This window comes from Anarrhichthys ocellatus, unplaced genomic scaffold (assembly GCF_004355925.1).
Source record: "Anarrhichthys ocellatus isolate YVR2014 unplaced genomic scaffold, GSC_Weel_1.0 scaffold101, whole genome shotgun sequence".
Lineage (NCBI taxonomy): Eukaryota > Metazoa > Chordata > Actinopteri > Perciformes > Anarhichadidae > Anarrhichthys > Anarrhichthys ocellatus.
Genome location: NW_022280131.1, coordinates 685,838 through 711,550, shown reverse-complemented (window position 1 = coordinate 711,550; position 25,713 = coordinate 685,838). Strand labels below are relative to the sequence as shown.

General features: G+C 40.3%; 1 protein-coding gene across 3 annotated transcripts in view; it reads right to left on the bottom strand.

Annotated features, from left to right (window-relative positions):
* The window catches only part of arhgef4 (Rho guanine nucleotide exchange factor (GEF) 4), a 129,157-nt gene extending 105,417 nt beyond the window's left edge, over positions 1–23,740 (bottom strand). Inside the window, exons 1-2 of one of the 3 annotated variants that reach the window (XM_031875986.1) lie at positions 23,394–23,740; positions 17,544–17,573 (exon numbers count right to left, since the gene is read on the bottom strand). In XM_031875986.1, coding sequence (XP_031731846.1) covers positions 17,544–17,573; positions 23,394–23,573 — 210 coding nt within the window. In that variant the 5' untranslated portion in view covers positions 23,574–23,740. The remainder of the gene's footprint in view (positions 1–17,543; positions 17,574–23,393) is intronic. The other 2 variants (XM_031875985.1, XM_031875989.1) reach the window with 2 other exon arrangements.
* Between the last annotated feature and the right edge of the window lie 1,973 nt (positions 23,741–25,713).

Genomic DNA, 25,713 nt, shown 5'->3' with positions numbered 1-25,713 from the left:
TCCATAACCTCCCAGTCAACCAGGTATTGAAACCCCCTACGTCGTCGGCGGACATCCAGGAGGCGATTCACCGTGTAGACGGGGCCCCCCTCGATGAGTCCGGGGGTGAGGAGGAGGGAGACATGAAATACCGGGTGAATCCTCATGGAGCAAGGTAACTGTAGTTTGACCGTGACCGGGTTGATGATGGAGATGATGGGGGAAGGGACCGATATATCTGGGGGAGAGCTTCTTAGACTCGGTGCGTAGGGGAATGAAGTGAGCCGCCTTCGAGAACTGGTCTACCACAGTTAGGATGACGGTGTTATTGTCTGATGGGGAGAAACCAGTGATGAAATCCACTGCGATATTGGGCCACGGATGTTGGGGAACAGGGAGTGGTCGTAGTAACCCCATGGGGGGGTCGGTGCAAGGCCTTGTTGTGGGCGCTTGTTGCGATTGCCTACGTCGTACTACTACCTCCTACTTCTTCAATCTGGAGAAGTCCGTGTCTCGGACCAAACAGATGGTGTGTCTCCGCCTCCCTGATGGTAAGATGACGACTGACCCGATTGAAAGGAGACAACATGCCGTACACTTCTACAGCACCCTCTTCAGGGAGGAGGACAACCACAGAGAGAGTGTTGACGAGCTGCTTCAGGACCTTCCTCAGCTGGGCCCTGAGGACAGAGTTGTGCTGGACGCCAACATCTCCCTGGATGAGCTGACTGCTACTGTGGGTCAGATGGCTGCTGGTAGAGCTCCTGGACTGGAAGGACTGCCTGCGGACTTCTATAAACACTTCTGGAAGTGTTTGGGAGCCGACCTGTGGGAGTTGCTGCAGGAGTGTTCGCAGACAGGCCTGTTACCGACATCATGTCGCCATGCAGTACTATCGCTGTTACCCAAAAAGGAGATTTGTCCTCACTGAAGAACTAGAGACCGGTGGCGTTGTTATGCACAGACTATAAACTTCTTTCCAAGGTGCTCGCCAACCAGCTTAACCCTTACATACTATTAGGTTCAAATTTGACCCATTTTGACATTTGACAGCAGTAAAAAGACCCTAAATGTTATTCTTTTAGCCTGAAATTTGACAACTTTTCCTAAAGTGAGCCAAAATACACAAAAATGAAAATATTTTAAAATGTTATTTTCGTACACTGAGGCTGTTTCTGGTCAAATTTGACCCGTATCTATTGAGATGGATTTTGGATCTACCAGTGTAGGTCAAACCAAGGAAAATGGTGGTTAAATAGATCTGTAGTTTAAAATTTGGTATAGACACTTATAGACACTTATAGACACACTATGAGGGAATTCTTGGTCTGAGTCAAAATTGACCCGAACCTTAAACATTAAATATGAACAGTATGTAAGGGTTAAAAACTTTCTAAAGTCTATAATCCACAGAGACAAGTCTTACTGCAAACCGGACAGATCCATCATGGATAACATTTTTCTCATGAGAGACTTGTTGGATCTTTGTAAACTGTACAATATTGATGTTGGTGTTATAACATTAGATCAGGCTAAGGCTGACAAAGAAACACCAAAGCTACCAGGAAACATCGGATGGGGAAGGCAGGGATGGAAGGTTTTGGGTGTTTTTTGGGGAACAGAGGAGTTTCAAAGACAGAACTGGGAGGGTGCTACGGAGAGAGTGTGTACCAGACTGTGTAAATGGAAATGGCTGCTACCTCAGCTCTCTTACAGGGGGAGGGTCCTAATTGTCAATAACTTGGATGCCACGACCCTTTGGCACAGACTGGTAGTCCTACCTCCACCACAGGGCCTGATTGAAGAAATCCAGAGGGCAGTTGTGGACTTCTTCTGGTCAGGGCTTCACTGGCTGAGATCTGCAATGCTGTACCTGCCGGTCCAGGAGGGAGGACAGGGCCTGGTGGACATCGCATCACGCTTCACAGCCTACAGACTGCAGACAGCTCAGAGACTGCTCTACAGCTTCGGCCTGCCATGGACTGATACTGCCTGTGTGCTGCTGAGGAGAGCTGGTCGCTTCGGTTATGACAAACACCTGTTCCTACTTCAGCCCCAGTCAGTGGATTTAACTGGTCTGACACAGTTCTACCAGTCCGTCAACATCAACATCCGATCCAGCAGGCTGGTGGAGGAGGTCTGTGCTTCCCTGCCAGAAGTCCTCAGAGCGTTTGTTAGAGACCGTACACTATCTGACCAATGGGATGATGAATGTGAGAATGTCTTTCCACCCCTGGCTGTCTGTCCTGCTGTGGGACAATGGAAGGATGAGGAGGACATCCTGCTGTCTCTAAAGACACCACAGTTGGGGGACTTTGAGACTCTGGGGAGGAAAGCAGGGTATCATGTCAGTGTGAAGGTCTTTACACTCTCTGGCAGGAGTGAGGGTGTTGACGTGGACCGAGTTTTTTGGCAGGGGATCCTCCCCAAGGGGCTGTTGGCGGTCCCTGTACAACCCCCCCCCCCCCTGTGGTCAAACGGACAGGAGACCTCCAGTGGAGGATTGTACATGGGGCCATAGCTACAAACTGGTATCTGGTGCACCTTGATCCTGGCTCAGAAGACGGCTGTCCTTTCAGTTCGTAGACAGAAACCATCCACCATCTGTTCGTTGAGTGCTCCAGACTGGTGAGACTCTTCAGCCGTCTGCAGGCGTGGTTTCAGGGCTTAGGAGAACACTTTTCTTTCTGTCTTTTTATCTATGGTCCAAACTACTCTGCTGAGAAAAAACATGTACACACACTAATAAACTTCCTTTCAGGACTGGCCAAACTAGCAATTTGGAAAACGAGGAAAAACCGTGTGAGGGGTGAAGGGTCAGAGGACGTGGTTTTGAAACTGACGGGGCTGCTGGCTGCTTGGCTCAGGGTGGAGTTTGGCTTCTACAGACTGACAAAGAACACTGAACTCTTTGTGAACATTTGTGGTCTGAAAGACATTCTGTGTTCAGTCAGAGAGAATGCTCTGGTTCTGAACTTATGATTTGTTTTTTCTTTGGTATTTATATTTTGTTTTTTTGCATGAATTAGTTTTGTTTTTGATAAACAGTAAAACTGTAAATGGAATTTAATTAGAAATAAAGATACTAGACAATCAATCTCTCTGTGTCTCTCTCTCTCTGTCTCTGTCTCTCTCGCTCCCTCTGTCTCTCCCTCTCTGTTGTGCCAGGTCTGGATGGCCAGAGAGACCTAATGAGCAGGCAGAGAAACCACAGGTCCAGAACATGAATAGTCAGTCATTACTCTCCCTCTGGCTCATTTCGTCCTCCTGAGTGAGGAATGCTTTCTTTGGCTGTCCCCTTTCTATTCTGCTTGCCTACCGGCCCTTCTGGCCCTCTCTCTTTGTCTCTACTTTCAGCAGCTGGAAGAATTTGGGTTTGAGGTGGATCAAAGTAACCCATTCCTCCTCTAAAACTCTGGCTCACACCCAAGTCATGTCATGGACATGCTAGATGAGCGTACAAACATGACAGACTGTGCCTTCAGAGAGTGACCCCTGTACATCTATGAGATTCACTACAGTCCTGTGAAAAGTTTCAAATGGGTTTTGGTTAGGGGTGGTTGAAAAAATCGATACAGCATACTATCGCTATATTTTGGTGGCAATATTGTATCGATTAGGGATGTCGGGATTTTGGATATAGAAAATGACCGGGGAGTCATATCAACCGCAGATTAATTACAAAGTTTAAACATCATAGTGTGAAAAAAAAGTTTTACTGACAATCGTTATTGGCCACTATTCAGTAAAAATATGCAATCTGAAGATCGGCATTGACACTTTCTAGTTTCTAGTTGTTGGTCTGATAATGAAAGTTACGTTGTGGTGCGTTCAAGCTCCATTCAGTACATAAAGTATTGAATGAAAGCAAATTATGAAGTTATCATGATGTGTTCAGTGTTGTAAAATGTAGTTTTCAGAGAGAAAATTTCATAACCACATTAGTTTGAAGGAGATGTTTTGACAGCAACATAAAAAAAATTATCAATAAAAAGAAAATGGTTTTAATTCCTAATCATTTGAATTGTGTGTTTTTATGCAAATCACCACAATAGACGACTTAAACAAAGTAAAAGGAAATTAGTTGATAATTCTTTTTTGTTCAATGGCTATGGACCTATGGAGTGAAAACTTTATCTTATTAGATAAAACAGATGTTGACAAACTGCATCATTAGCAAATGAAAATGGATAATAAAATGCCATATATCGCAGTGAAACACTTGTTTTTACTTGGCCTGGAGGCTCCTGACTCCAAACTTAGGGGTCAGGCTCTGGGAGGAGGCAGAGGAGTTAAGTGCTGCTCAGCTGGGACACTACACACACTTACACGCAAACACATGTGTACACACACACACACACACACACACACGGTAACTCACTCTCATTGACCTAATTAAATCCATAGAACATAAGCACATTCTGGGCAGCCTAAAATATCAAAAGTATATCTAAATAATGTGCAAAATGATATAGGGATTATGTTAAATAGCATAGCACAATATATTCAGTACAAATTCAATACTGCTGATGGCACCTGACACCACTTTCAGATCACACAGACCTACAGTTCATCTAGAGCTAACCAGAAGAGGGGCATCCAGAGGGCACATCCAGAAGCTCAACAACATTGCCGCGGGGTAAGGTATCCAGTCCATCACGGACTAGAAACCAGCGACATCTCCTTCAACTTTCATGCACGCTGATGGGAATAACTTGGATGCAGTCATCAAGGCAGCGCTCCCTGGAGACCACCAACCCCTCAAACTCCCCCCCACCGACATGTGTGCTGCACTGAGCAGGAATAATGCACATAAGGCTGCCCACCAGCCCTCTGTGAGCCCTGGTGCTGGGGTTTTGGCTGGCCGAATTAGTCTCATAGCTGCAGGGAGTGAGGCGGACGGGCCGTGGTGTGATAGTTAGCTAATTCATGTCTTCTTTGTGGTCTGATGAACAGTAAACTTGTCAAAGTCAGTGCTCCATATCACTGTTTTCTAAGCTACAACTAGCTGGCATGACTTATTGAAAAAAAAGAAAATACTATAAACTTTTAAGATGCTGCCATTATGTCTATATTAATTAGATAGAGGAATTTATCCTAGCAATTATCACTTATTCAGTTATAATAAACAATCCTTCATGGAAGGAAGTCTGTAATTTGTCCTCCACTAGTTAGGAAGTCAGATGTCGACTGAAAAAGAGATTTGGAACATGCCGGGGAAAAGCTGAGACACTGCCAGTTAAATGAGGTGAAGAGCAGCCAATGAGGGAGCATGGGAAATGGGACAGCTGAGTGTTTCATGTATGCCCCTCAGCTTGGCTGGATGTGAAATGAAACAAATTCCTCTCTCTTGTGTCAACATTGCAACAGTGTCTGGACAGCAGCCCGTCACCCCACCAACCCCACTCCAACCCTACCCCTCTGAGAGGAATGTGACGGCTTCGCCTCTCAACACTGATTCACTGACGTGTGTGTGTGTGTGTGTGTGTGTGTGTGTGTGTGTGTGTGTGTGTGTCTGCGCAGAATTCTCACACAAACATGTAGGGCCCAAATGGAGGAGTCGCACAGCCACTGCTCACATTTTGAAGGAGTGCTTATCAGAAAGAGAGGAGAAAGAGGCAGAAGAAAGGAAAGAGGGCTCTTTGAACCACTGTTTGCCACCACCGGTTTCAATATACAGCCCTTGTTTAATTCATTCCTTTGTGGCCCATGCTTTACAGGAAACACCCACCAGACAGGTTATACCATTAGCATGTCTTGGACCCAGAATGGCACTGGATCCCTCATACTGGTTGGTACAGACACATTCAGTCTGTGTTCAGAAAGTTCACAGGATGTATCTGACAGACAGCTCCTCAAGGCTTGGATGGACATGGAACTTGCAGCATTGAGAGTATAAAACATGAACGACGGGCTCTTTGATAACAAGTCAAAAGTCCATGCATGTGCACATAAAAGAAAGCAGTGAACTATGACCTTAAAGGAGCTTTTTGGTAAAAAAACATTCAATCACCAACCTTAAAATGTGGTTGCATGCGCTGCTAACAGCGAGAGGGTAAAAATAACACTTTTTAGAAACCTCATAAAACATTCAGCAATTTAAATCACTTTCACTTTCAGATGCTGGTTCAATTTTGAATGAATCCAATATCTGTTTTGCTATTTTTCAAATAGTGCTTAAGCCTTTCCACAAGAAAGGGAACAGATCCCCCCAGTAAATCAACTGTCAAATCTTCACCAGTTAGTGGTCAGTTTTATTTTTAAATCATGAAGCCATGGAAATAAAAGCTTTTTATCTCGGGTTCTTTACTGAAGCAGCATACCCTGATTTTGGGGGGGAATCCATTACCTTCCTTGTGGGCAGTATTTGCATACCTGTGCTTCAGAAGCACCTGCTTTTCAGATCCAAGTAGTGCTTACTTGTCTTTTTTTATATAGTAACAAAGTATTCTTAATTCGCTACAGCTCGGATTTACAATACTGAAAGGTCTCTTCTCCAGTTGGGGCTAAGGGTAGTGTATAGAGCCATCCAACATGCAACATTAAAGAAAAAACTGTTAAAATAATCAAAAAATACAGTTATTACATGAAGAAAACTGAAGAAATGGGAATTGACAGGGTTGAAAAAATGATTCCGGATCAACCAGGTCTTCCCATTTGGTGGTTTACAATGGGTACAAGTGTAGAATAGGCTTTTGGCCTGATGCTCAAAAACAGCCAAGCAACCCAAAGGAGACAGGCTAAAGTTCAGAGCCTTACTGTTATCCCCATACTGTGACTGTGGCAGAATAAGAAGAGCAGAAGAACATTATGTTTTGTTTTTTACTTGTCAGAGCACAGTTAGCCACAAATGATATAAATGGTAAATGGTCTGTACTTGTATAGATTAATTCACTGATGACAGGGGCTACCATGCACCGTGCCACCTGCCCATCAGGACTATCTAACGTTCACACAACATTCATATACCATAGGCACAATTTAAAAATAAAATATACCCGATTAAGTTTCGGTCAAACAAAGACAACACAAATCAAACAAAGTGGAACTAATTAGGGAGGTTGTTACGTAACAAACTCCTGCTGCTGTCACATACAAAGACTCTGTGGACCCGAACTCTTCCTGCTCCCTCACAGATTTTCTTATGTTCACATTGAGAGAAACAATCTCGCTTGTGACATTGCAGAGCTGAAGAAACATCCTGTGGTGGCTTGTGTTGGAGACACAGGAAAACAAAAACTGTCTGTCTCTCCCACAGCGGCCTGGATTTATGCAGTCCAACCACATAAAAGAAGCCAATGAGAGAGAGGAGAGGAAGGGGGAGGAGGGCCAGGAGTAAGGATGGCTGTCCAGCAACCCTAGCTGGTTGTATTTTTACTCTGGCTAGCGCTTTACTTGAGGCAGATTATAATCCCACCTTTCTCACACAGGGAACATTACACAAGCACATGTTGTTTTGACTAAACCTTCTATCTCTAACAGTTATTGACCATAATGCTCACTATCTGATGCTTTCCTTTTCAGTGATTTTACCTCCCCACTCTATATAAATAAATTGCCCTGTCCGATCTACTGATGGAGTCCTAATTCTCAAAATCTACTAGCATACAAAATAGAAATATGATGGTATACCTTCTGAAACTGATAGCACCATCATACTTTGAATTCTGAGATTTTGATATCCAATATAGCCAAGTGTTTGAATCAAAATATGTTCTCTCAAAAATGTTTTGAATTTACTACCCTAGCAACCTTGAGGACTCGAGGAATCACTTGAGCAGCAGCAGGTCCAGACAGACCCCACAGTCATAGTTTTATATTCATTGGAAAAGCTTATTTGCTCTTGTATGTTGCCAATGACAAATGAGAGATATCATTTCTGACTACTGAGACACCTGTGCTGGTATATTCTTATGTAGGGGTGGTGTGATAGAGAATTTTCCCTGTGCTAGTACATTTCTACTGTGATTTAGTTGATGTACGTTACTCACTAACAAAACTATACCTAGGAGAGTGGGAACAGGACCATATGGGGTATCTCTGTCGTTGCTTTGATAAGAGGGAGTGACTCAATGGGGGTTGCAGTTTAACCAGAGAATGTTGAGGTGTGAAGATTCTCAGAGATAGGCAAGAGTAATAAAGACATGCCTTTGTGTGACAAGGCTCAGAACATGAAGGGGATGACTGGAGGGGTCAATGGGGAGCTTGAAACTGCTGATCAATTGTTATACTGTAAATACCTGAGGTTCCCCTACTGTGTGCTGAGATGCTTAAGAGCAGGAGACAAACTGAACTCTTGGCTCATCCTCTGCAGACTGAACTGCAGTCAGTATGACGGTGAAGCCTTCTCTGGCCAGAGAATAAATACTTTAAAGACAAACTTCTTTCCTCAATGTTTCTTGTTTCAGTATTCAGTATTGTAGGACTCACTCGGTACTATTGAATAGTTTGTTTTCCACCACAAACTTGCCGTCACGAACAGAATCCCTTGAAAGATCGTCAGGAACCAGCTGCGGACGGGGACCGATCATCCAGGAGGCTTTTCCTTCTGCCTCTGTAGACAAAATTCTGGAGAGGACCGATCCGTGGTTCCTGGTCATCTTCACTGGGATCTGAAAGGACCTGATTGAGTCCAGGTAGACTTCTAAACATCCAGTGAGATTCTGAAATTTGGAAAATTGACTCTGAAAGATTGTTTTTGGTTTTTTCTGGATTTTTTTAAAGTCAAATTGGGATTTAAAAGTCCACTGAATTAGGATATAGAATATTTTTGGTAATATTCATAATATTATTATACTTTTGTGAATGAAAAAGTTTTAGACTTCAGCTTGTGATAACAAAGGGTACACAACTTGGTTGCTAACAGCAGGTGTCAACCGGCACTGGAACTAACTATTGTCGCAAAAATGTTGCCTCTTTCTTCTGCTCCAAGAGCATTATGGAAAATGCAGTCCTTTTAATATGACATAAGGCATTTGAATTCAAACTTATCTTCTGTACTTATTAGTTCACAAATGAAATGAAAAAAACAGTCTTCTTTCAACTCAATATTTTCCCACCATAATTATTTTACATGAATTATTAACTTAACTACCCTCATGAAGTAAACGTCAGTTTCCTTTAAGTAAAGTCCCAACAGTCAACCAGTGGGGATATTATGGTTTCATTGGAGATATGGCTGAGTAGATCTAATCATAGTCCTATTCATATAAATGGCTTTAACTTCTTCTTCAGTGCAATTACAATTGATGCGGAGAATGGGTTTTCAGGCCACAGTTCATTTCTGGTGATGTTAATTGTACATTTGACATTTGTAGGATGTTACAGACTTCCTTCTGCACCAAATGATACATTGTCTTCACTGTCTGAATCCTCGTCTACAGTGAATTAGAACGAGCAGGTTTTATGGGGGGATTTGAATTGGGATTGGTTGGCTCCTGTCTCTGATCCTTTTATATGTTTTAGCGACTCTGCACATCTCATGCAAATTGTAGAGTTGCCAACAAGCCCAATCTTAAACGTGCCTAAAAATCAATACTCTGACTTGTTATTAACTAATGCTCCAAACTATTTATTATAATGCCTTTGCTCTATTTGCAAATTGCTGTGGTGAGAGACACAAATCCCCCAAAACTACAACATTGATTATAAGCAAAAGAAAATGTAAGCATTTTTGGAAAGCAAACATTTTTTACACAATCTTTATGTGTCTGGACAAAGGTAGTAAGTAAAGAAGTAAAGATGAGCATGCACAATGTTATGCCATCAGAGTTACAGAAGTGGCAGATTGTTTGACCTGCTGTCCGTGTTGTTGGAATAAAACTGAACATAGTGAAACATCACAGCTTAGTTTTTCTGTTACTTTATTTGGGAGATTTTGGCAAGAAACCCTCAGAGCTCGATATCAGACAGTCATCTGCAGCAGAAGTTGTCATTTCCCTGCAGTAGGTCACTTAAACAGTTCTGGAAAAGTGGCAAGCATGGATTAAAAACCTGTTTGCATGGAGCTGCTGTACCCTCTACCCTCTGCTGTGTACTAAATATTTTAGTGGAACAGCGTACCGGACCTAAATGGCCTGCTTTCACCCTGTCATCAAAAAACATTAAATTAAATTAAATTACCTTGTAATTGTATAGCCCAATATCACAATTATACATTTGCCTGAGAGGGCTTCACAATCTGTACAACATACGACAACTTCTGTCATTGGACCCTCACATCCAGCCTTACAACAACTTTCTGTTACAATCGGAGGAGAGCTAGCACCAGAGCTAACAGCTAATGTACAGAGGTTACGTTTAGTTACATTATGGTGCGTTCATCTCCATTCAGTTAAAATTTGTATTGGACAAAGGTAAATTCGAGCGTTATCATGTGTTCAAATGTAATTTTGTAAAATGTATTTTTGGCGAGAAACTTAGAAGAAATACAATTGTTTGAAGGAGATGTTTTCACTGAAACATAAATAGATATTAGAGAAGGAATTTATAATCTCTAAGCAGCTTATATTACATAATTAAAACAAACAATGCAAAGATGTGTTGTATCAATACAAATATAATAATTTATTTCCTAATCATTTGAATTGTGCTTTTATACAAATAACCTCTATAGATGACTTTTACAGAGTACAAAGATAAAGTTAATGATGATAAATATTTTAGTTCATTAGCTATATTAGAAATAATCTGATAAATAATTGTGGAAACCATGAAACCATGTTATTTCCTCTGACAGAAATCTGGATAAAAATGTCCTATTATGATAACACCATTATGTATAGTTCTGCCTCATCATTAGCGAATGTGATTAGGAACTGCAATCTGCTTTTAATGTTGTTCTGAAGAATCATTATGAATGGACACTGAGCTGTGCTTCTCAAGGTAAAAGAGGACAGCTGACCAGTATCACATTGTTACTGTAAATTAACGGGAAATAATGATGATTAAAAGAGTCAACTTATAAATACCTGAAGCTGTTCTTTTCCCTAGAAGATAATGTGTCTTTTAAACATGTTGAGTGCCTTTAAATAAAATGTAGGGTGAAGTTTCTCCTATAGAAGCAAATGCTGTTTTTCTTTTGCTGCAAGGAAATAATAATTCAAGCCATGCTGTTATCAGCAATTTATTGTGTTGATATTTTATTAATGCATGCAAGTTCCTCTGACATTGATGAATTTACATTCAGTATATCATGATGCGTTAAGATTTTTTCTGATTCAGGTCTCTGCACACATTATCGCAGCTTTTATGAGAAAATGGATGTCTTCATTATATAACTGTAGAATGGAACACTGATATGTTTTTCTTTATAAGGCCATATTACATGAACTGTCTCCTTATCTATGTTCTCTAATGAGCACTAATACAATTAGCAGCAGCAGCAACCTTATAAAAAGAAATTATGTACGTCATTCGATGAACCTGCACTGTCTTTGGTAAGAGTGGTTTTAAAGTAGCTCTTGGTGTGAGCTACAGAGACACTTATTTTTAAAATGTGGCTTTTAGGATAAGATTAAGAACTGTGAACCCTGAACGCACATATCCTACTATTGAACAATGCTAATTCATTGGTTGATGTAATTTGCCTTTTTCTAAAGTATGTTGTTTGCGCTTTTATGTAAAACTTTTTGAGCTGTAGTCTTGACTTGGTTTTAATGAAAGGGGGATTTTACATGTCAGTGGAAATATATACTGGAAATATGTCCTGGAAAAACAGAGGTTGAATAAGAAAATAAGATAAAAAATGTACACACCCACCATTTTTGTGGGTATTTATTGTCTGTGGGGACAAACTCATTATTTCCTGTTTTATTTTGTGTTATTTTCCTCTCTTCTCGTTTCATATCAATTCACTTCCTATTAGTCCATTGCTGCTCTTTCCTGTCCCGTAAACTCTCTTCAGCGGAGACTAATTACGGCGTGGGTAACCGGGAACTGTTGACTGTGAGGGGACCCTATTCTGTCCCCAGCTCTCCTTCCAGCATCCTGCCATCCTCCGAGGAGCCCCTACATGGGATGTCGAGGAGCTGGTTAGGCGGGCCTTAAGAGACACTCGGGTGGCGGAGGCCTGCCAGCCCAGTCATCGGTTTGTCCCTGTCTCTCTCCACTGCCAGGTTATCATTGGGCTCACACTTCCCTCATCTCTGTCATCCTGGCGTTCGGTGAACCAGATTCGTCATCTAACATTTCTGGTGGCCCACTATGGAGAAGGAGGTGGGGGAGTATGTGGCTGCCTGTCCAGTATGTGCCCGCTACAAACCTCAGAAGATAACACTGCCATCCTCAGAGTAGTGGACAGATTCTCTAAGATGGTGCATTTCATTCCTCTACCCAAGTAGCCCTCTGTCACAGAGATGGCGGAGGCTATGTTGTGTCATGTCTTCCGTATCCATGGTTTCCCTATAGGGATGTGGTGTCGGACCAGGGTCCTCCCTTCATCTCCCAATTCTAGAAGGTTTTCTGCTCTCTTCTCGGCGTCTCTCATCCGGATACCACCCACAATCTAACGGACACACCTAGCGGCTGAATCAGGAGCTGGAGACCTGCCTGCGCTGCTTCATCTCCCAGACTCATGCATCTTGGAGCAAGCACCTCATATGGGTGGAGTACGCATATAACACCATGTCCTATTCTGTTTCTGGTCTCTCCTCTCTCCAGTGTGCCTATGGCTACCAGCCTTCACTGTTCCCAGACCTGGAGGCAGAGGTGGGCGTTCCTTTGGCTGTCCTGTCTCTTAAGTTATGTTTTCCTTATTTCATCATTTATCAGTATTTCCTGTTTTATTTTGTTACTTACCTCTCTTCTCGTTTCAGATGACTTCATTTCCTGACTTTGTGTGTTTTCCCGCCACTGTGATTGTCTGCCCCGCCCCTGATTGATCCAACCTGTGTCTTATCACCTATACCTCCCAGTGCATTTAGACCAGTGGTGGGCCGTCAGGACCTGCAAGGCCTTCTCTGCTGGCCTAAACAGAATCACAAAGTTATAGCTATTTTATAATTTTATAATTTTTCTTAAATACACCATGTATTATAATTTATAAAAATATTTTTCCCATCATCTTATTTTCTCATTGCACAGCTACTGTCTTCCTCAGTTGCTCTGCTTCCAGTGCAGCTTGTTTTAAGTAGAGCTTTTATCCAATCAGATTTCACCTCTGTGTCTCTAGGTAAGAACAGAGGCCGAGGCCTGCAGACTCACAAGTGCATCCCTTTGCAGTTTAAGTGAATGGGGACGATATTGTTGATTGTCATAGTGTTCAACCAATCAGATCTTTAGTTTGACATGTTGGGCGTATTCTTTGACGTGCCAGAGCCTGCTAGCTGGCCTACAAGTACGTGATTGGTCAGTGGGCTAGCCTGACAAATCACAAACTAAAACGCACGGATGTACTGAACAACCATGGGATTAAACTCTTTATTAACAAAGAAAGGAGGATGCACTTTGTCTTTAAATAATGAACAGCAGCTCTGGTAAGCTTTTGTTTTTACATCTGCAGTAGCTTTAATATGCTTGTTTATATATATTATTATTTGTACAACTTGTTTTTAATGAAGATTTTTGTTTGGTTTAATATGTGATAGGAACCATTGTTACGTCCAATGTTGCTCTGGGGACATATTTAGCTGGTGCCAGTGTTGGCAACTTGCCGACTTTCTCGCTAAATCTGGTGACTTTCAAAACCCTCATGGCGACTTTTTTTGTCAAAAGCTACTAGTGACAAATCTAGCAACTTGTTCTGGTGTTATTGGAGAATTTTCTGGTGTTTTGACGTTAAAGCACGTACGTTCTGCACTGTCGTGAACGAGCAGCGGTGCTGCCGTGAGCCCCTCCGCTGCCGCCCACAGAAGCCTCGCGCTGCAGTCAGAGCAGAGAGGAGACGCACTCTCGGCAGATAGTGTATCTACAGGTGTTGGCTTCATTTTTACACAAAACAAATAATAACCGTAGCTGTGTTTCAGCTGAAGGACTGCAGTGAAGGCCCAGGTATAAAATGCACGGCCCGCCACTGATTTAGACCCTTTGTGACCCTGTCTCTGTGCCAGTTCGTCTTCGTCCTGTTTTTTACCATGTTTTTGCCTGATTTGTGTGCCTGTTCTGACTCCCTGTGTACTGACCATCTGCAAAGTAAAGGCCTACGCCTTGTCCTGGTCGTACAATTGAGTCCTGTTTTTTTCCCTGTGGTTCACCAGTTGTTACAAACCACAGACCATGACGTTTTTTAAAAATTCTTTTTTTATAAAGACTTCTGAGAAATCTGAGATCTGGGCAGCAATATAGAGGTCTGGAACCAGTGTTGCTTACTCTCTGAACTTTGAAGATTTTCTTTTTCTTTACTGACACACAAGTCATTGAATCTCTGCATTGCTTTTGAAATTATTGATTCTAAATATGGGAACCCAACAGAAGCTGAATTAGCAGCAGTAGGTCCAGTCAGCTTCTACAGATCTATTACTGCTGTGTGCTGTGGTTTCTGAGCTCCACAGTGAACCAGACTTAACTCCTTACAGTTCTGTAAATTATAGAGGGCTCCTAATGGCATTGCCCACACTGTGTCCTCATAGTGTGGAATGCAGTTTGGTTTTTGACACATTACGCTCCACTCTCAAGGGAATCCAGCATTTACAGGCAGATTCTGGGATTTTCTTGAAGAACAATTATGTCCTCTTCTGACACAGGGTACCATGACTAACACCGAAGAGTTACAAAACTTGGTGTCAAATGGTTTTAGCTACTCAGTGAGTAGCAGGAGTCACGTGAGCCTTTTAAATTCATATAAAAAGTGCATTAGGAGCAATCCAAAAAACATGAAACCAGGTAAAAGGTGATCAGTTGATCCAATAAAGCATCAAAGGTGAATCCAATCCTCTTACACTGTGTAATGGTTAGTTTCAGCATCTGCTGCTGTTAACGTGTGTAATTCACCCCTCTCTAAGCCCCGCCCCTCTGCTGCTACTCAGGGTACATCCCAAGTCTCTTAATTGCGTCCCCGTTTCCCTCACTTGCGTCCTTTCCTTGCGTCTTAGTTCTCCCACCAGGGATGCATGGAGAGATGCAAGGAAACAATGCGAGGAGAGAGGAAACGAGGAAATGTTTTTTAAGAGATATGAGACGTCCTTTCCTTTGTATCGTCACGTGAAGCGACGTCTGTTTCTGATGATGGCGGCTCTGATCACAGCTGGATCAGATGTCAGTCGGCTTTAACAGCTGGAGAGACTTTTGAGAAGTTTGTGTCTGTACACATGATCACTGTACTTAACTTAACTAATGACACTAATAACTAATAAAGACACACAGTAATCATCACTGTCAGAGTAGAGGTGTTGTCTCTCTGTAGCCTGTTACCTCTTTAACAAACTGTGTTCTGTGTTTCCGTTTATAAGCGCAGGATCGCTTTCTACCGGCAGAATGCATTTGACTTATTAATGAATTATTTCTGTCTGTACGTTTTGAAATTGTGACCGTGACGTCATTATTAAATAACCCAGAATATGATTATGGCTTTTCTTAAATGATATAACTCATCAACCCCGACACTCAGGAATGATCAGCCTTACGTGACTGAATGGAAATAAAGATAAATAAAAGTGTTTCGTCTCTGCAGCTCTTTCTGATTTTAATTCGTAATAAAAGTTATTGAGGGAAATATCAGATCATGAAAAGACAAATCTTTCTAATAAATGAAGAAAGTTGTTTGTGCTCCTTTTGTTGTTCAGTCTACAATGAACATTTATTTAAACCAGATGGTGAATCACAAAACATATCAAATATAAAACTAGAGTTTAATCTGAGATCCGTCTTCACTGTTTACACGTTGAAAAAAATGTTATCAGTCCGATCGGCTGCAGCGTCCAATCACATAACTGATGAACAATGAGGGGGCGTGTCGGTCGTTAAAAGACTTCCTGGAAGGCTGTTCTTGTGCGTCCTCGCTCATGGCTCCTCAGAGATCCCTCCTCTCTCCTTGATCCTCGGTCCTCAGCGCTAAATAAGAGCTTTGGGACGGCCGTCAATATGGCGGCGCAGAACAACTTCCGGTTCAAGCGAGGATCGAGGAGTGAGGAAATGACAATTAAGAGACTTGGGATGTACCCTAAGTCAAGCTGTCGAAACCAGCATGTCACTAACTGAACTCCTTGAAGAAATATTATCAAACACTTCAGATCAGGAGCAGACAGAAGGCTCTACAATATGTGTCAGAAGGATTTATCCAGGATGACAACAGTTAAAAAAAGATATTCTATAAAGGTAGAAGCTAAAGCCTATAGATCACAGTGTAAATGTGAGCCACTACGTCACCTGGCCATCGAGACAACGCAAAAATGGAATTCCGGTATTTTTAAACTTGGGCCCAAAGTTGACATATTTTAATGTGTAAATAGCTAATAATACTATGACTACTACTACTACTACTACTACTACTACTAATAATAATAATAATAACATGTACAACATTTTTTGGAATTGGTCCAGTAGAACGTCTCAGCCAGCAGCCAGGCCATGAGCCGCAATGTAGGCAAATGTTTGGGGCAACTTTGACCATCAAATTACATCACAAAGTGCTTGTTTTGCTTAACTGACAGGCACAGATTGTTATCATAGGTGTCGGTCAACATTATGGAAAGGAGCCTACAGAGACAGATATTTTTGTTAAATAGTAATACCCCTTTTGTTTAGCCAAACAAAAAAGATTTTCCTCTTGGTAACACTTTATAATAACCACACACTATGAAGCATTATGAGTAAACACTTAATTCATCCTTTATAATCATTGTTCCTACATTAACACTCATTAGTATGCAATTCATAACAACAGTTATAAATGTTTTATTCTTGATTAATAAGCTTGTCTATTATGTGTTTCATGATTGTGTTTTCATACTTTATAAATGATGGATTCCCCATTTGTAAATTAAGTATTATATATATTACAAACCAATTATTAAGGAGTTGTAGATTTAATAAGATCATTTATAAAGTGTAAGTAAATGATTAAGAACATATTTAGAAGTACATTATTCATCCATTTATATATATATAATGATTTAGATATGCACTAATGGTTAGGGACTATGTTAATATATGCTTTATAAACGCGTATTAATACTGCAATTCATGATTAATTCATGATTAATTAAGGTAGTTACTACTCGTTAGTAAAGTGTTTTGCATAACCTCATCTAAAGTGAGGACTATCTATGCCTTACAAAGCATTTATAAATGACATTGAAAGGCCATCACTGCCTTAAAACCAACAGTCTCCTCTCCTCTCTGACTCTTGTTTGGCTGACAAGGCGGCTGCTTTGTTTTGTTTGTTTAGTTTAGTTATTGGTTCATTAAATAAATGTGTATTTATTACTTTTAACTCGTTTTGTCTCCCTTCATGTTATGACACTCTTGTTAGAAGATGAGAAAATATAATATTGTGGCTTTTTGATCAACATCACTTCACACCTGAATGAACTGAATTTAACCAGAACACCCTTCTGCTCCTGACAAAGCAGAGCCAGCTCAACAACTCGTCAAAAATAATAAGAAGTGCAAAAGAAGAATGTTCTTACTTGCAGCAGAGCAGACTGGCATCTGAGTTTCTGAGGAGAGAAAAGAAAGAACACAGTGATGAATACAATATTTTCATAATACAATTATAGGACTCATCTTTTAAGGAATACTCGGCTGATGTTTTGAATATAGAAAGCTGTGTTCAGTTTAGATTCACAGCGGTTACGATAAATTCCAATGGTGATCTTGAAGACTTCTCAAACCACCACTCCGCTGTGCAGTCACATGCTCAGTTTGTTCCTCATAGTTTTTTGTCAAAATATGGCTATAAACAGCTCTCTAGATTAGTTATGAGTGTATCAGTAACTCCGTGTTTCCTGTTAATTACTTAGACTGTGGCGGCCCACAATAGTCAATTTTACTCCACCAGAGTACTTACATTTGAGTACTTGCCGATACCAAGTACCGGTATGAGTACTTAGTAGTACCATTACAGTTCTGACTTTGTTGTTGACATTTTAACATTCAACATTATTTTCCTAATATAAACAGAGCATAAATAACTGCTTCACTATGCTATTAGTTAAACAGTAAAAATAAATATTTAATATATGTAAGCAGCCAGAGTTGTTACTAACTTCAGGGCTAACCCCCGACAGGAAGGTAGCTTGTGTCTCCTCCATAGATTGTATAGAAGTAGTGAAAGGAGTCATCGTGACACTCATTGGTTTGTGGACCGCCGCTCGTAGGCCTCCAGTTCAGCGTTTTGGCCGTCGCCATCTTGGATTACGGCAGTTGCCATCTTGGCTTTTTGCAACCGATGAATGGAACTGACGATATTTGAATGCAGAGTGGCATGGAGACTCTGGTAGGGTATCAACCTGTCAATTGCAAGGTAGCCCCGCCCTAAAGCATACCCTGCTTTATGGTCTATTTGACTCTGAATGGACCCTAACTTACTAAATGAACATCATGCTGTATTGAAGAAGACTTGAAACTAGAGATTGAGACATAAACTCATGTTTACAATGTTTACTGAGGTAATACATCAAGTGAGAAGTAGAGTCATTTTCTCAAAGACTTCTATACAACCAGAGGAGTCGCCCACTGATGGTCAGTAGAGAGAATGCAGCTTCAAGACACTTCTGCATCTGCTTCACTCTTCAGAACCGGAGGTTGCTGCCTGTTCTCCTCACGGTCTTGAAGAGTTGTAGCATTTAGTCACCAACAAATAAACTGTACACGCCCTAAAATGCTATGATAACAGCTATAACGTTGCTGACTTCATACTCACCATCAAGCTCTCTCTACCTCTGACACTCGCTAACATTGCATCATGCTTGAAATATGGAGGAAACCCTGACAGAGCGTACCAGGCAAACACAGCTGACAACCTCACAGCTAAACAAATTGATGTAACTTTTTGGGGCAAGTGGATTGAGGACTGTCAGTTCTGATGGATTTAACCAGTTTGTGTTTGGTTATCGTTACAGCTGGCCAGCTCATCAGGCTCAACTGACGAGAGCTTAACGTCACATTGTGGTAGTGGTATCAGGTGCAGTTGTATCGGTGCAGTGCTGTGAGTACCAGTATGAATACATGAACAAAGTATCACATTAGAAGAGTATCGGGCTCGATACCAACTGTATAACGGCCTTCTCTCCATGTTGAGGTTGTGATGAAGGTACCAGATAGACCAGCACTGAGAGGCTCCAGAAGAGCTTCTAGCCTCAGGCCACTAAAATCCCCCCAACCCAACTAGTTTTAATGCACAAAGTGAAGAAACTGGTGGGACTGCATTTTACTGGACTTGTACCATATATGATAACTAGGGTTGGGTACCGAAACCCGGTGCCACTATAGCACCGGTTCCTATACGACCGGTATCTACCGGACCGAAATGCAACGCACATTTCGGTGCTTCCTTTCGGTGCCTGAGCCGATTGAAATACTTTTTTTACACTACTCTGATGACTCCGTCCTGGCAGCCTCGGTCCTCCGCTCCTCACTCATAGTATTATTACAACCGGACGAGCCGTGCGCGCTTAGAAACAAACCCCTCCATCATTCTGGCGAAGCTTCGGCCATGATTTATTAAAAAAACAAAAAAACGAGACCGAGATCTGTCATAAACACAACATACACAGGCACTCGAAAGCTTCATCTTCTTCTTTGAGGTGTAGTGGTGGTTGGCAAATGATGAATTGGCGCATTACCGCCACCAACTGGTAAAATAAAATAAAATAAAATAAGCAGGAGAGGTGTCGTATTTTGCCAGAGAATGCAAATATGATGATATTTCTGCAAAAGAATTGCTGAGGTTTGAAGCTGTAGTGTGTGTACAGAGTGTGTGTGTGTGTGTGTTTTGTATTTATTTATATGTATTTAAGTATACTGTAAACTGTTGTTAACAGTTAATTTATTGTTCATAGTTTGAAGTTTCAAAGTTTGAAGCTGTAGTTTGAAGCCAAGTGTTTTGTATTTATTTATATTTATAGTATACTTTAAACAGTTAATATATTGTTCAATTTGAAGAAATAAGTATCGGTTCAGGCACCGTTTAGGCACCGGTATCATTTTAAAAGTATCGTTTTAGCACCGGTATCGGAAAAACCCAAACGATACCCATCCCTAATGATAACATGTGACAAATAGGCTTGATTGATTGATTGATTGACACCTGCATTAATCCTGCCTTTCACTTAACCCGTGCCTGGTCTGGTGCTTAGTGTCTGTAAAATAAATACAAAAATAACATTTAATAACAATTAAGAAATCAAAAAAACTAATGAAATAGCTCCCAATGGTGTTGGACTCATGAAACAAATGTAAATAATGATTATCAGAAGGTCGGGTTCAGAATGTAAGCTGTCCCACACAATGGGCGTGGGGAAGAGATTTAAGACCTCGTGGGGAGGGGACGGGGGAGCTGCGCTCATGTGATTGGTTGACAATTAGAATGTTGAAAAAACGCATTTGCGAATCCAGCCACGTCAGGAGAGTCTCAAAAAACCCACAAATAAATGTGTAGCAATCCACAAACAAATGCAGTGCGATCCACAAACAAATACATACAAATCCACAAACAAATATAAAAAATCCACACAGAAATACATACAAATGCAGAAATATATTTGTGATTATTTTTACATTTCTATAAATCGTAATTTATTCATGTGTGCATTGGAATGTATTTGTGAATCGTTCTGCGTGCATTTGTGAGTCAAATTTATTTGTAAATCCTTCTGTGTGCATTTGTAAATGTAATATATTTGTGAATTGTTCTGTGCGCATTTGTGAATTTTTCTGTTTGCATTTGTGAGTCTTTCTGTGTGCATTTGCAATTATTGAGACTGATCTGACCCCATATAATACTGCATCCCCTAAAATTACAAATACAAGCAACTATTTTTCATTAGCATATATCAGACCTAATTTATGAATGCACATCTGCAAAATGGAATTCATTTTGTACGGGTCACAAAACAAAAAGGTTGGGAGCCTGCTCTACACCTTCCTCCACCAGTTTACACTGGTTTCTATAATCATCTCTTCCACCCAGCTGCCATGGCATCTGGTACTGCTTTTATTATTACCCTACATATTAGTCATTACATCATAGTTGTGAATATTACTAAGTCCCGTGCTTCAGATTTGTCTACTTCTTTAGGGAATATTCAAGGTTGAAACTTTCCATAGGAATTAACAGGAATTTATGGGAAATATCAAGGATGAAAAGGAAATAGGGGTTATTTGCCTTGTCATATGCAGATAGAAGCAGACCTTTTACCACATCATGATCAGAAATAAATGTAAACTCTTGTAATTGTAATGAAAGAAAATCAACAATGCACTTGAGATGACTCATTTAACATTTTATTGAGGGTTGTCATTTTACTGAAGTCCTGTGTAATGTGATGCTGCTAAATGATCCGTACACGTGATGGAGTGTGCACTACGAATGCAGTGCATCGTTACAATTCAATTAAATGGGCATACTTTTAACAAAAACATGCAAGACCTATAGTATTGATTTTATGTATATTCCCCCAAAAATAAGTTCACTATTAAAAGGTAAGATTGTATATTGACATTTGGAAAAAAAGACTTCCACACACTTTCCTCTTCACTGGCAGTCAGACATGGTTAATATTACCAATGTTATGATACACAGTCCTTCTTCAGGTAATTGAACAAGACAAAAGGAGGAAATACCTTAAATAGACATGGACCATTCAGGCACACTACAACCTGACATCACTCAGTCAAACAATTGAAATTTGAAATTGATTCCAGTGAGGAAAAAGGTTCTCTAGAAAACATTTTAGTCAAGCTCCAACCAAATGTGAGTAACATGTTGGTATGGCAACTTTGTTTACTAGCACTATGGGCATTTGAGCTATATTTAACATACAATTTCTGGAAGAATATATGAGTTTATATATTTTGTCATGCTTGTCAGGCATATGGTGCCATGATGTGGTGATACATGTAGACTGATTGACTGAGTAAAAAACCCGATGATGGTCTGTGGGCTGAAAACATTGTTCTAATGAAATATCTCTGAGAGCTATTGAAGATGACAGTGTGCTGGAGTCTTTTTGTTCTATGTTGTTGACATATGGTCGTCTCCCACCTACCTGTCGACTTGTGCATACATTTTTGCTCATTTGTTTTAAAATTTAAAAATTCCCAAGCTTCACTTCTCTTGGAAAATGCATTGACCCTTTGCAACCCTACTTACTTTGAGATATTGTTTTGGCTACAAAAATGACTACCCAGCTCCGGACCCTCCAGAGGCAGCTGTATGACATCACGTCTCTAAACAACCTGCTGCACCAGTGATGAGGTTGATTGTAGCAGAAAGGATGAATAGAATTATTTTGTGTTTTTTATGTATGGGCCATGTGTTCACCCCACTCATCTAGTCACATTATTGGTCTGATCTGACCTCTACAGCTCATCTGTTCCAAACAGGTTTCTCCACTGAAAACACCAACAGTCAGAAACAACGTTCTCATGTACAACTATAATCGTTCCTTCTAAAACCACAACATGCTGTTTCATACTGTCAAGTATTCCCAACATCTGAAAAACAATTTATAGCGGCTAATCTTTTCATATTTCTAATCCTGGATGATCCACATTCATTCAGTGTTGATGCATGTTTTTGAGTTCTGACTGCACAAAATAGCGCATGGCAATTATACAGTATGTTTGCTGATCCAAAATAATCAGTCGAGGTTCATATAACTCATAACTTCTTCAACAACTGGAATGTGGATAGTGAGCCAGCAGTAAGTCATGGTGAATGTAGTCATGGAATCATTTGATGACTGTTATCAAATGATACAAAGTGCTTGTGACACTAAACGAATTGTGAGAATTTATTGATTCCATACAGTCTAAATGATCATTTATTTATGTGTTTTTCCCAAATAGCTGAATGTCTACTCCTACTTCAGCATTAGCACTGGGCATTTTGGTTGTAATTAATCTGTACCATTCATCAGCCAGGACTAGAAGCAGACTACAACAGCTCCCTTCTTGTTACAATTTACAACAAATGATCACTGCGTATGATCTATAATAATGAATACATATGAGTCTGATTCATCTCATCAAAAAAGACTCTTCCAGATCAGGATCAGAATCAGAATCAGAACCGCTTATTGCCATGGTATGTTGAACATACAAGGAATTTGGCGTGACGGGAGGTGCAAACATTTAACAACCAACAACAACCAGTGCAAGTAGAAACATATTAAAATGTACAGAGAGATATAAAATAAAGTAAGATATAAAATAAATGAAATATAAAATAAAGATGAAATATAAAATAAGATCAGTTTGTCTTCACCTCGTCTCGAGCCCAGTTCAGCCTACTTAAAACTAGTAAATATTTTCACCTGGAACCACCTGAGCAGAGCCCAGCAGAGGAGGTGCGCCGCCAGGCTGAACTTGGCGGTCCGGTATCTCTCCGGTAGACAGCTGAGATCCAGAGAGAAGTCTCCGCTGCTGGACTCCTTTCTCCGGGCAGACCCGCTGCTCTCTGCGGCCGAGTCTCTGTCACTACCTCCGTTTTCCATGGTTGTTCCCCGCCGGTGTGAGGCTGTATGCGGCTCAGGAGAAGTTCACAGATCACCTAGATGTATGTCGGCCTTGTCTCAGAGCTCTTTTCTAGTCCTGCGCAGAACGTTTCCCATACTGTCAACCTTTCTTTCACACACATGCGATGATGCGACGTCACGCGCTCGTCGGATATTTAACTGACCTGCAACTTGAATCTGGAAAACGTAAAGTCCAAGCCGGACTGCTTGTGCTGCCATTCAGTTTACTGGTTGCTTAACAGCGCCACCTGTTGGCCGAACCTTTTAACACGTTCACACACTTACAGCTCTACTTGTACAGCGCTTTTGTCATCATTCACCCATTCACACCCATTCATACACTGATAGCAGGGGCTACCAGTGTTACCAAAGTTATTCCTTTGTTTAAAGCAGAAAACCCATGTTGTTTTAACAACTATAAACCCATATCTATATTGCCTTGTTTCAAAAAAATACTAGAACAAATTGTACACGAAAGGATTATGTTTCATGTAGAGTCTAATTCAATTCTTTACAAACACTATAGTTTCCGTAAAAATCATTCAAATTATATGGCTTTACTTTTCCTTGTTGATAAAGTTATCTCTGCACGTGATAATAATGAATTACTTGCAGTATTTTCATATATCTTTCCAAAGCCTTCGATACAGTAAACCATAATACTTTATTTGAAAAGCTGCATAAATATGGACTCAATGACATTGCATACAAATGGTTAAACAATTTGTTTGTGTTAAGGGTTGTTATTCCAACAAAGCCAGACTAATATGTAGGGTTCAGGGGTCCATTCCTGGACAAATTGCATTCCTTATTTATATAAGCCTTATTTATATAAGCCTGTCTAATTGTTTAATGTGTCAAAAAGCCTTTTTCCGATAATGTTTGCAGATGACACAACCCTCTCATTCAAATTTAAATTCACTGATTAAGGAAGCTAATGCTGGATTAATTGCATATATGCTACATGGTTCAGATTAAATAAACTGTCTTTGAATATGAAATCAAATTGTATTATCTTCAGTGGCAAAAGATCGTACTCTAAGGATTTATCTAAATTTTAAATTGAATCTGTTGAGATACCTCAAGTGTCATCTACAAAATTCCTAGGTATTATTGATGAGAGTTTAAATTGGACTGTTAGTAGAAAAATAAAAAAAATCTACTGGAATAATAAGGAGGGTTGGACATCTTGTCTCCTTATTCTTTATTACAGTATCCCTATCTTTCATAATGTAGTTTGGGAAAGTACTTTTCCTACTACTTTACAAAAAGATTTTGTCCTCCAGAAACATTTTGTTAGGATTGCAACCCGATCACAGTCAGACATCTCATCTGCTCTTCTATTTCAGAGACTGCAAATTCTTACTATTCATGACATCAATATTTCTCAAATTGGTGTTTTTATTTATAAGATACTTTCAGGTGAAGGGAATATTCCTGAACATTTCAAGACCTACTTTAAAGTCAATTCACAGGTTCACTCTTCGTCAATCTTCACATCTTCATCCTCCTAAATTACTTACTAGCAGAGGTCAATTTTCAGTAATATTTAGGGGAATCAAATTATGGAAAGACCTTTCCTACCTAACAAAAACAATTTCCTCGATAAAATTTTTCAAAATGTGCCTAAAAGAAAATCGAATTGCTGTTTTGTAACTGCTTTTTAATGTCTTTCTTGTTTTAGCTGTTATACTACATTTATATTTGTTTCACTCATAGGGACTTGTAGCATTACCACTGCTTAGGAGTTACTGCAGGTGTATAAACCAAAATGTAAATCATCACATTGACATACTCTTGATCGTGTCATTGTAATACAAAAGAATATTGTTAAAATATAACAAACAGAATGAAGCCAGATATGAAAATAATGAATCTGTTATTGACACCTTGATATGATCTGCTATTAATCTGTAGTGAAGTACATTTGTAATTATGGACAATTTCCTTTGAAATTGAATCTGAAATTCAACAGAAATTGGCTCATGAATGACATTTTAACGTGCTTTAATTTTGAAATGCTACATTAGAATGTCCTGGTTCTCTCTGAGTGACACCTTGAGGTGGTCTGCTATTAACCTGAAGTGAAACTATTATGTAACTATAGACCATTTCTTTT